Here is a 12,627-nt window from a genome sequence, read left to right on the forward strand (position 1 = left end):
ATTCTGTATGTGCTCTGGAGGCCTGCATCGTCAGAGAGAGAGATAGAGACATTATTCTGTATGTGCTCTGGAGGCCTGCATCGTCAGAGAGAGAGATAGAGACATTATTCTGTATGTGATCTGGAGGCCTGTATCATCCACAATGGACCATATGTCAAATACTGTTTCTTCTATTTTACCAGAAACAATTAAATCCGTTTTTCTATGTTTCTTCAAATTTGTGGCATTTCTTATGTCTTATTATTAAATAAGCTAAGACTTTATTGTGTTATCCTTGCTAGGTTTTTAATGCATGGACTGCTTGTTCTTGGATATATAGATGTATATATATATATATATATATATATATATGTGTCTTTTGAATGATTAAATAAATAAATCCATCATCAGTTAAGACAAATTGCATCCCCAGAGAGAGTCTGACTAAAGGTGCATATGTGGGTTGGTGGTGTTGTGTGTTCATGATAATTACAGTACAATTATAGATAAATGGGTCCACATAATAGGAATTTTGTTCCGCTAAACAGCAATTGTGTTTAGTGACGTCAATATAAGGAGGTCGCTTTATCAATCAGCGTGTGTAAATATCTATGAATGGACTGTAATTCCTTAGCAACCCAAGGAGAACCATAATGCGCTGAATGAATCAGAGTCTGATGACCTCTGACTGAGTCACACTGGGCTGAGTGGTGTGTGTGTGTGTGTGTGTGTGTGTGTGTGTGTGTGTGTGTGTGTGTGTGTGTGTGTGTGTGTGTGTGTGTGTGTGTATACCTGCAGTCCAGCGAGGCGCTGTGCTGTGCAACAGAGAAGGACGTCAGTCCCCCCTGCAACTCTCCTAGTCGGGGGGCCGGCGATATGTTGGAACATAGCAGGTACCCACAATGCACGTCTCTGAAACACACAGGAAGTAGTGATGAACCTTCTCTCTAAGTTCAGGTTCCATTACTTACCTAAACTTTGCTGGACACATGTTATGTTCAAGGATAAAAGTACAGTGCGATGGCATGTCATTGTATTCAAGCACAACAGAACTGTGACACAAACAAGTGTCCTTACTGCTTGTTGCATTGGACCCATGTGTCTTTGTCCTTCCCACAGTTCCCCTTCTCTGTCCCCTCGATATTCAACTTCTCATAACAGAACTTGTCAGCAGCGGTCGCCTCTGAAAAATCAAACAATGAACAGGGATGATGTCACAACCTACATAAATAACCCTGCATTGAATGTCATTGAGGTTGACAGAAAAACCTTTTCATCAGTGATTGAATCAAAAACAGTTATGTTACTCACTCTCTCCCCACAGGTACTTGCACTGTCTGTCTTTGGTCTTGCACCTCCCATTGAAGCAACGACCCTGGACACAGAGGAATGGTACACTTCAAACACAAACACACACCTGTACACACCAACTGGTCCACTCTGATTATTCTTCATATCTCTTACCTGTTCCTTTTCACATGAGTAGCCGTCCATCTTGTGTACGCTCGGGGGACACTGGCTGGAGTTACCAGTGCAGTTCTCTGGAATATCACAGTCATTCACTGCCTCCCTACACACCACGCCCATAAACTCCATCTGCCCACACACAACACAACACAGGTCAAAGCATGTCAGTGGGTGTATGACATTTACTCCTGAGGTACTGACCTGTTGCACAGACTAACCACTGTAATTATTATTTGACCCTGCTGGTCAGCTATGAACGTTAAAACATCTTGAAGAACAATCTGGTCTTAATGGCCATGCACTCTTATAATCTCCACCCGGCACAGCCAGAAGAGGACTGGCACCCCCTCAGAGCCTGGTTCCTCTCCACCGGGCACAGCCAGAAGAGGACTGGCACCCCCTCAGAGCCTGGTTCCTCTCCACTGGGCACAGCCAGAAGAGGACTGGCACCCCCTCAGAGCCTGGTTCCTCTCCACCTGGCACAGTCAGAAGAGGACTGGCACCCCCTCAGAGCCTGGTTCCTCTCCACCGGGCACAGCCAGAAGAGGACTGGCACCCCCTCAAAGCCTGGTTCCTCTCCACCGGGTACAGCCAGAAGAGGACTGGCACCCCCTCAGAGCCTGGTTCCTCTCCACCCGGCACAGCCAGAGGGGGACTGGCACCCCCTCAGAGCCTGGTTCCTCTCCACCCGGCACAGTCAGAAGAGGACTGGCACACCCTCAGAGCCTGGTTCCTCTCCACCTGGCACAGCCAGAAGAGGACTGGCACCCCCCTCAGAGCCTGGTTCCTCTCCACTGGGCACAGCCAGAAGAGGACTGGCACCCCCTCAGAGCCTGGTTCCTCTCCACCGGGTACAGCCAGAAGAGGACTGGCACCCCCTCAGAGCCTGGTTCCTCTCCACCCAGCACAGCCAGAAGAGGACTGGCACCCCCTCAGAGCCTGGTTCCTCTCCACCTGGCACAGCCAGAAGAGGACTGGCACCCCCTCAGAGCCTGGTTCCTCTCCACCTGGCACAGCCAGAAGAGGACTGGCACCCCCTCAGAGCCTGGTTCCTCTCCACCGGGCACAGCCAGAAGAGGACTGGCACCCCCTCAGAGCCTGGTTCCTCTCCACCTGGCACAGTCAGAAGAGGACTGGCACCCCCTCAGAGCCTGGTTCCTCTCCACCCAGCACAGTCAGAAGAGGACTGGCACCCCCTCAGAGCCTGGTTCCTCTCTAGGTTCCTGCCTTTCTAGGGAGTTTTTCCAAGCCACCGTTCTTCTACAACTGCATTGCTTGCCGTTTGGGTTTTAGGCTGGGTTTCTGTACAGCACTTGGTGACATTTGCTGATGTAAAAAGGGCTTTATAAATACATTTGATTGATTGATTATGCATATGTGCATATATGCGTGTTGTGAAAATGCATAGTGTCCTGTACCTGACAGTTGTTACAGCAGAGTCCGTCGCTACACTTTGAGCCTTGCGTGAGTGTACACTTCTGACAGCACTTCTCTCCCTCCCTCTCGCACTCCTAGTGACGGAACACAAACACATATAAACAAACGCATATGAATCAAGGTTCCCTGTAGATTCTCCAGGACCAGAGGACTAGGGCCGATGTCTGTCCACTCTCAGCTACTCACCGCTGGGCTGCCACAGTCACACTCCTCCCCTGGTTCCACCAAACCATTCCCACACTCTGGAGGGTCAACCAGCTGGAGTCACAGAGAGCGGGGGGGGGGGGGGGGAGTGAAAGAGAGTAGAGAGGAGAGAGAGAAAGAGAGTGGTTAGGTTTATCTAAGTGCATTGGGTGAAATTTAAGAAAAGTGCTTTATAAGCTTTGAAGTTAATTTCTTCATTATCCCCTCCAGGGGTGTGTGTGTGTTGTGTGTGTGTGTTGTGCGTGTGTGTTGTGCGTGTGTACCTTTAGGGGTTTGTTGAAGAGACAGGCTCCACCACCACTGTTGAGGAAGGTGTGGTACTCCTCCACGTTGCAGTTGGAGAACCTCTTGGGCAGGTAGAAGCTGTTCAACACAACCACAGAGTCACGCAGTTACACTGGAAACAACTGCAGCACGTCAACAACAACACACATCCCTCTGAGACACACTGTGCCACTCGTGTTGCTTTAGCCTTGTCCTTACAGAGAGAAGGCCAGTAGTGTGGTATATACTTACAAACTTCCGTATATGAACAGGAAGGAAACATTCACCACAAAACGTGTTCAACCAGACTGACTAACATTTCTGACTGATTCTAAGAGTTGGTTCCATTTCAGCTCAATCCAATCCCTTACAGCCCACCATCTATAGAATAACACAAACACACCCACACCTTTTATCTGTTGGGGACCACAGTCAAAGTCAGGGTCAAAGAATAGGGATAGTAGTTGTATGGCATTGGCATACAAGATTAGTATTGACTGATGGTGTGTAGAGGAAATAATATTTGTCACATTATTGTTATTGTTGTTCCTTCTGGTTGTGAATCATAACCTATGCACAATCAGTGATGTGTGGTGGCAGAAATCAGGTCCCATTGATAGCTTAAGGACAAAGGTGTCTTTTGTTGCAGAAATTGATTGACTTGAAATTAATCAATTTCTGCAGACCACCTTTGCCCTGAAGCAATCAATAGCACCTGGTTTGCTAGTAAGCAATTGACACTCAATCAGGGGTCTTTCTGTTGTTAGTCTGTCATTGTTAGTGTTGACCCCTTGCTGCTCTGCATTCCTGCAATCAGGGCTTAGCCTCAGATGCTATTGTCCTGTCTCCCAATAGCACTGTTGCTAAATGATACAGCAAGTATGTATCCGCTTTGAGTAGTAATGCTAGTGAGTGGCTAATGGGAGCTAGTGCTGTAAACACAATGCAGCAAATCCTGGGCCCAACAGGAGCTTTCCCAGAGAAAATAAATGGTGGAAGTCAAGGGGCTAAGTTGAGTGTGGATTATTGTAGCATTTACAATAGTAGTGAGTCATACCGATTAGGAATCAAACAAAGGCTCACAATAACAGAGAGAGGGATAGAGAGAGAGAGAGAGAGAGAGAGAGAGAGAGAGAGACCTCCAATGAATCACTGGCAATATAGATATACATCAACCCTCCCTTACTTCTTTCTATGTTTCTCTCAGTCTCTTCTTCTCTCTCACTAAACACTCTAAATGAAGAGGGGATAGTGTATGATGACTGATAAAGAACATTTCCCATTTGTGGGGCGGTGGCCCCAACATAGCCTCAACATAGTAAAATCCTCAGTAATGAAGAACCTAACACAGCAGAACCCAGTGTGATACAAACACAAGTCTCTCATTCATCCAGTGCGTTATGGCTCCCCCAGGCTGGATAACAACCCAATTGTTCTCCACACACACACACACACACACACACACACACACACACACACACACACACACACACACACACACACACACACACACACACACACACACACACACACACACTAATTAAGGAACCCAGATAGAACCCCAACCCTTTTGAAGGAGAGAACCACCACACAGTAAACGGTCAGTATTAGTTCATAGGAACAGACATGCAGGCGCTGAGAAGAGAAAATAAAAAGTCCATCAATGGGCGTGACTGATACTTGCTCATTGAATACGAGTGTCTGAAATACCATTGACCTCTGCTTAGAGAGAGGGAGTCTGGGTAAGAGCCATGTGCTGGGGAAAGGGTAAACAATAACTTCTGACCTTTGACATGTGACATGCTGACCTCACGGAGAGGTTGCTAAAGTCAGGTAACAATATCAATGATAGAATCCGAAGAGGGGTCAGTGCTGTTGAGTACAGTATTAATGGAGATAAATCATATTGGTCTCGTACGGGAATGACATTGCAGACTGTATCAATCGGTTAGATGGACAAGACATGATGGGTAGGGCTCATTGTCAAAGCTTTAAGGGGAAAAGGGATCCCTTATGAGTATAATAGTAGTACAATCCGTTGCTCCAAAAGTGCTCAGCGAGTGACATCAGCCCAAAACTGAAAATATATATGAAAATATATCTGAAAAATATATGTACATAGTGAACATAAATAAATACAGCTGAGATCAGACCACAGAGCTGTATTTCTTTACACTGCATCATCATCATCATCATCATCTGAAGAAGAAGAAGACGAAGCTACGGCGGGACGTCGAGCCACAGAGGCCGTAATGCTATTGGATGGAATGGGAAAGGTTGAGATGACTGACAACCCTTCCAGGCAGCCAATTGGTTCAAACTGCACGAGCAGCGTTCCAGCCAAGCATCTGCTCACCTGCTGTCCCATTTGGGATTGAGGGGAAACGCAAGAGGTATTAAAGAAGAGGGGTAAAGACACACATCCTCCATACTAACACACACACACACACACACACACACACACACACACACACACACACACACACACACACACACACACACACACACACACACACACACACACACACACAGTTGCATCCATATAGATACACACACAAGCTGCAAAGCAGCAAGCGTGTACACACAGAAACACACAATGAACGGTAAACATTTGGCTGACAAGGACAGTACAAGAGCTCCACAGTTAACTGAGAGAGGTATAACATATTATTCAGAATATAGAATGTGATTGGTGGAACTCCACGTGGCAGTTCAGGAAATGACCAATCACTCACAGATAGTATTACTAATATGAATCCCTGGCCAAACAGTCCAGTGCCTGAAGTTACTGATGTCTGGAGTAAACAACAGCCTCTACTGCCATCTAGTGGAATATTTCCTGAACTACAACGCAGTCTAAAGTATTTTCTAATGCTCCAGACATTGTTAACCCTGAGTCAACACTAACGAGATAATCACTGTGAATGTATTATTTGTCCTAATTCAGATGATCTCCTCTGTCTAAATGTCCAACTAAGTCAGACTGACTATTTTTCTCGGTAGTCACTTTCTGGCCAGGCTAAGATGGACAAAGGGGGCATTATCATCAGAACTGATGAATAAATATATGAGATATTAGTTCTTAGTCGGAGTTAAGGTTAGGTTCAGGGTTAGGGTTAGGTTTAAGGTTGAGGGTTAGGTTTAAGGATGAGAGTTAGGGGTAAGGTTATGGTGAGTTAGGGTTAGTGGTTAAAAGTGCAGTACTTCCATCCTTTCTAACATGGTCAGATAGTGACAACCCTCTTCTCTAAGAGACTAACGCACAAAGACATCACAGCGACACAGAGGCGCACAGAGGGAACACACGTTTGGAATGTCGGCATTGCCGCGGGAGATGGGATCTGTTGCCGTGGCAGTGTGCGACGGGTTGTTTGGGAAACAAAGTACTTTAGAGGAAACTTACCCAACATCATCCATGATGCAGCCAGACCAACGGTCATCACACTTGCACTCGCCTGTGGAACACACAACATACATGTCTCTGTGTGGCCAGTGTGTGTGTGGCCAGTGCGTGTGTGTGTGTGTGTGTGTGTGTGTGTGTGTGTGTGTGTGTGTGTGTGTGTGTGTGTGTGTGTGTGTGTGTGTGTGTGTGTGTGTGTGTGTGTGTGTGTGTGTGTGTGTGTGTGTGTATGTGTGTATGTGTGTACAGGATTGTACCGTTGAGGATCCTCTTCTTGTCAGAGAAGATGCCAATGTTTTGTCCCAGAGACTGGGCCAGGGTTATAGCCATCTCATCTGTCTTGCCATACTGACAGAGGAAAGGAGGAGAAAAGAAAGAAAGAGAGAGAATAGAGAGAGAGAATAAGTTCTTAAATTGGGCCTAAAAGAGATGCTGATCAAGGTCCATTTTCATCCTGAAGCGGGGCCTACCTCATTGACTCCTCCTCCTTTAGTAAGAGAACAGACTCCTCCCATGTAGGAAGCTCCTCCCCAGCTGCTATGGAACCGGTTCCCTCTGGTAAAAAGAGAGGAAGTGATTAAATCTCTAAACCAGAGGTTCCCAGACTTTTTTGTCCCGTCAAATAAGGATGTCACCAACAGACAATGTTAACTTTTTAATTTGGGGCTATGACAGTCTATTACAAATCAGTCTGACAGGAAGCATGGTTTGAAGTGACTAAAATGCATCAGACCCCCCCCCCCCCCCCCCCCACACACACAGAGACAGACAGAACCCATACCACTCCCTCTCCCCCACCCCACACAGAGACAGACAGAACCCATACCACCCCCTCTCCCCCACCCCACACAGAGACAGACAGAACCCCTACCACCCCCTCTCCTCCACCCCACACAGAGACAGACAGAACCCATACCACCCCTCCCCCCCACACACAGAGACAGACAGAACCCATACCACCCCCTCTCCCCCACCCCACACAGAGACAGACAGAACCCATACCACCCCCTCTCCCCCACCCCACACAGAGACAGACAGAACCCATACCACCCCCTCTCCTCCACCCCACACAGAGACAGACAGAACCCATACCACCCCCTCTCCTCCACCCCACACAGAGACAGACAGAACCCATACCACCCCCTCTCCCCCACCCCACACAGAGACAGACTGAACCCATACCACCCCCTCTCCTCCACCCCACACAGAGACAGACAGAACCCATACCACCCCCTCTCCTCCACCCCACACAGAGATAGACTGAACCCATACCACCCCCTCTCCTCCACCCCACACAGAGACAGACAGAACCCATACCACCCCCTCTCCCCCACCCCACACAGAGACAGACAGAACCCATACCACCCCCTCTCCTCCACCCCAAACAGAGACACAGAACCCATACCACCCCCTCTCCTCCACCCCACACAGAGACAGACAGAACCCATACCACCCCCTCTCCTCCACCCCACACAGAGACAGACAGAACCCATACCACCCCCTCTCCCCCACCACACACAGAGACAGACAGAACCCATACCACACCCTCTCCTCCACCCCACACAGAGACAGACAGAACCCCTAACCCCCTCTCCTCCACCCCACACAGAGACAGACAGAACCCCTAACCCCCTCTCCCCCACCCCACACAGAGACAGACAGAACCCCTAACCCCCTCTCCTCCACCCCACACAGAGACAGACAGAACCCCTAACCCCCTCTCCCCCACCCCAAACAGAGACAGACAGAACCCATACCACCTCCTCTCCTCCACCCCACACAGAGACAGACAGAACCCATACCACCCCCTCTCCTCCACCCCACACAGAGACAGACAGAACCCCTAACCCCGCTCTCCCCCACCCCAAACAGAGACAGACAGAACCCATACCACCTCCTCTCCTCCACCCCACACAGAGACAGACAGAACCCATACCACCCCCTCTCCCCCACCCCACACAGAGACAGACAGAACCCATACCAACCCCTCTCGTCCACCCCACACAGAGACAGACAGAACCCATACCACCCCCTCTCCTCCACCCCACACAGAGACAGACAGAACCCATACCACCCCTCTCCCCCACCCCAAACAGAGACAGACAGAACCCATACCACCTCTCCTCCACCCCACACAGAGACAGACAGAACCCATACCCCCCCCTCTCCTCCACCCCACACAGAGACAGACAGACCCATACCACCCCCTCTCCTCCACCCCACACAGAGACAGACAGAACCCATACCACCCCCTCTCCCCCACCCCACACAGAGACAGACAGAACCCATACCACCCCCTCTCCCCCACCCCACACAGAGACAGACAGAACCCCTAACCCCCTCTCCCCCACCCCAAACAGAGACAGACAGAACCCATACCACCTCCTCTCCTCCACCCCACACAGAGACAGACAGAACCCATACCACCCCCTCTCCTCCACCCCACACAGAGACAGACAGAACCCCTAACCCCCTCTCCCCCACCCCAAACAGAGACAGACAGAACCCATACCAACCCCTCTCCTCCACCCCACACAGAGACAGACAGAACCCATACCACCCCCTCTCCTCCACCCCACACAGAGACAGACAGAACCCATACCACCCCCTCTCCCCCACCCCAAACAGAGACAGACAGAACCCATACCACCTCTCCTCCACCCCACACAGAGACAGACAGAACCCATACCAACCCCTCTCCTCCACCCCACACAGAGACAGACAGAACCCATACCACCTCTCCTCCACCCCACACAGAGACAGACAGAACCCATACCAACCCTCTCCTCCACCCCACACAGAGACAGACAGAACCCATACCACCTCTCCTCCACCCCACACAGAGACAGACAGAACCCATACCACCTCTCCTCCACCCCACACAGAGACAGACAGAACCCATACCAACCCCTCTCCTCCACCCCACACAGAGACAGACAGAACCCATACCACCCCCTCTCCTCCACCCCACACAGAGACAGACAGGCTTACGAGAAAAGATGCACGGAGTCACACTTCTCCTTGATGAAATCTCGTCTGTACTTCATGAACTCCCTCAAGGTCACCATGGGGTCATCGTCGATGTTGAACCGGTTGTCAGCCGCCCACGTCTCCATGGCAACCAGCACGATGCGGGTGTTGAGCTGCTCCTTGAAGATCTGGGAAGGGAGGGTAACATCAGAACACCAAACATCAGACCAACAGAACAGCTGCAGGAAATACGGTGCTGTCTGTCTCTTGAGAGTTGACTGACATCAAAACATTTCCTCAAACTACTTCAATGACCTAAATGACTTTGAAAGCTGACTGAGATCTAATGAAAACATCCATTCCAAACAGACTTATGTCTGGGGGGATAACAACAAATAATGCTAGTGTTTGTGATTCTAATCTGAGCAGTTTATGAGAACACTGCTCCGTGGCCAGACAGAATCAACAGAGGCTAATAGTCTCTTCAAAGGACACAATGGGGACGAGTGGCACAGTGAGAGAACATGTTTGCCTGAATAGGATGAAAATCGATTAAACAACCTGTTTGACTGCCCAGATAAACAGTGGAGACGGTGAGGGGAGGGAGGAAAGGACACCTGTAAAGACGGATTGATTTAGCTGAATTCCAGCAGTAGTCTCACATGGACAGAGATGGAGAGGGGAGAAAGGAGAGGATTGATGGAGGAGAGGAAGGGAGGGGATGATTGTTGTTTGTTTTTAGGCTCAGGTGCACAGAGAGGAGCGAGGGATGGACTGAGGAGAGGGAGGGTACAGGAAGGGTCACTGTTGTCTGTATTTAGGCCTGTCTGCTTGTCTGTTTGTGGTTGCACAGTAAGCCAAGAACATTCCATTAAATCAACAATGCACAGTGGACAGGGACACTCAGTTCTATTCTTAAAACAAAACATCTATCCAACACACACCATTCCCTATATAGCATCCTTTTTGTGTCATCACTAAATCTCAAGGGCACGCAAACAGATATGAACCTTTTCCACCAGCCTATCAGCTTTCAAATGTGACCCTGTTCCTCTGCAACGGGCCTATCAGATTTCAGCAGCACAGCAGACAGACGGGGCTGAGGAGACCAGTTATCGTTGCAGACGGTGACACTGAAGATTCCGCCCTTGATCGGTCGAGATTATAAAGACCAGATGAGTCTACTGTCTCTAGGCTCATGTAGCTCATGGAGGCCAGATAGCCACTGCTCGCTGACAAAATATCCAATACCAAAAAGATGATGTTTAGGTAACTTACCATATCAGCCATATTGACCACAGACTTAGCGTAGTTATTCGTCTGACCAACAGAGAGACGATGCTTTTTATACTGGAGAGAGAGAGAGAGAGAGAGAGATAGTCAGCCTTATACCTGAAATCCTAGCTTCTTTATTGGGGGTAACATCAGTGAAAGAAAGAGCACACACACACAATCATAAACACACACAGACAGACTGCTCTCACCATCAGATGGTCGTTGATCACCATCAGCTCGATGTACTTGGTCTCCTCGTCCACACTGCCTCCAACCCGCGGGGCCTACGAGAGCAACACATAGCAGACTGTAAGCTTCATGGATCTAACATACACACACACACACACACACACACGCATTAAAACTCTCTCTCTTACTGTAAAAACATTATACTTGTATGATGACTGTTTCTACCAAAACCCATCATAGAAACAGGAAGAATGATGCTGGGATGACGGAATGTTTCAACCGCATCAGGTCTGTCTGTGCTTTCCTGTAAACCCCGTCTATATTGCTCTCAGGGAAGAAAGAGAGAAAAAAGCAAGAGAACAGAGAGAGAGAGAGAGAGAGAGAGAGAGAGAGATACAGACACATCCACACCAGTTTGTCTGTCTGCAGGCAGTGGAGGATGAGGAGCCACAGAGAACAACCTTCACTCACATGGTGAATATTTTATAAGAAGAGGATGAGAGGGGTGACAAGGAAATCACCTTCATTTCTACCTCAGTGAATTAACATACAGAATGCAAAGTCAACAACGTGAAGAACACGCAGAGCATTATTTCATTATCTCCAACACACTCATACAGACACACATAAGCATGCACGATTATATAGAACACACACACACGCTCTCAAACACACACACACACGACTGAACTCAAGATGAGTCCTTTCTCAGCATTCCTTCCCCAGTTACAGTAAATTATGACTCATCCATAACTGTGACCATAAGGATAGTTGGAAGAAAACCTGGGGCATTCCACAGTTCTCACTCACCTGTCTCTTCTTCCTCCGGTGGACGACCTTTGACCCAGGAAATGGAGGGCTGGGGAAAGGAGGCTCTGGGATGTCAACTGGGGAAAAACAAAAACAAAGGAGGGTTAGTGTATTATTGTTTGTTAGCGTATAGGGTCATAACATTCACTATAACATTCTCCACATCTAACAGTAACCAAGCTATGCAGTTCTATATTATGTTTACTCAGGCTTATGTGTTTCAGGTAGGCCTAAGGCTCTGATACTGGATATTGGTTCAGCTGCAACTCATGGTAACCAATCAGATTGCGTGGCCAAAACTAACAGTTTTGCAATATTTATTTCATTTATCAGTTTTCCAATAGTTTGTTTAATTGAATCCATCCCCATAACTCTTACAGCAGATACCTTACCATTAGGAAGGAAGTAAGCTGCTGCCTCTTGTCCTGCTGATTTATAGATCATGTGGATCTGGACATCACCCTGCAAGACATTAGAAAGAAAGGTGGAGGGTCATTATTCATTATTTTCTCTCTTTTTTTGTATATATATATTTTTTAAATCATCCAACCATGGATATTCATATAAATTGAATAAAGTGCGTTGTCTGTCATCAGCAACCACACAGACCCAGGCCAGTACGATGTGAATAT

At 48.3% G+C, this 12,627-nt stretch overlaps 1 protein-coding gene across 3 annotated transcripts in view; it reads right to left on the reverse strand.

Annotated features, from left to right (window-relative positions):
• LOC106605988 (disintegrin and metalloproteinase domain-containing protein 22) overlaps positions 1-12,627 on the reverse strand; it is a 116,200-nt gene that overhangs the window by 11,387 nt on the left and 92,186 nt on the right. For all 3 annotated transcript variants that reach the window (XM_082975612.1, XM_045718976.2, XM_045718978.2), the window contains 15 exons: positions 12,388-12,457; positions 11,996-12,072; positions 11,206-11,280; positions 11,000-11,071; positions 9,743-9,909; positions 7,222-7,306; positions 7,009-7,099; positions 6,755-6,806; positions 3,351-3,450; positions 3,070-3,141; positions 2,865-2,957; positions 1,444-1,575; positions 1,291-1,354; positions 1,057-1,162; positions 772-891 (listed from right to left, as the gene is read on the reverse strand). In XM_082975612.1, coding sequence (XP_082831738.1) covers positions 772-891; positions 1,057-1,162; positions 1,291-1,354; positions 1,444-1,575; positions 2,865-2,957; positions 3,070-3,141; positions 3,351-3,450; positions 6,755-6,806; positions 7,009-7,099; positions 7,222-7,306; positions 9,743-9,909; positions 11,000-11,071; positions 11,206-11,280; positions 11,996-12,072; positions 12,388-12,457 — 1,376 coding nt within the window. The remainder of the gene's footprint in view (positions 1-771; positions 892-1,056; positions 1,163-1,290; positions 1,355-1,443; positions 1,576-2,864; positions 2,958-3,069; positions 3,142-3,350; positions 3,451-6,754; positions 6,807-7,008; positions 7,100-7,221; positions 7,307-9,742; positions 9,910-10,999; positions 11,072-11,205; positions 11,281-11,995; positions 12,073-12,387; positions 12,458-12,627) is intronic.

Source organism: Salmo salar, chromosome 05 (genome assembly GCF_965601325.2).
Source record: "Salmo salar chromosome 05, fSalSal1, whole genome shotgun sequence".
Classification (NCBI taxonomy): Eukaryota; Metazoa; Chordata; class Actinopteri; order Salmoniformes; family Salmonidae; genus Salmo; species Salmo salar.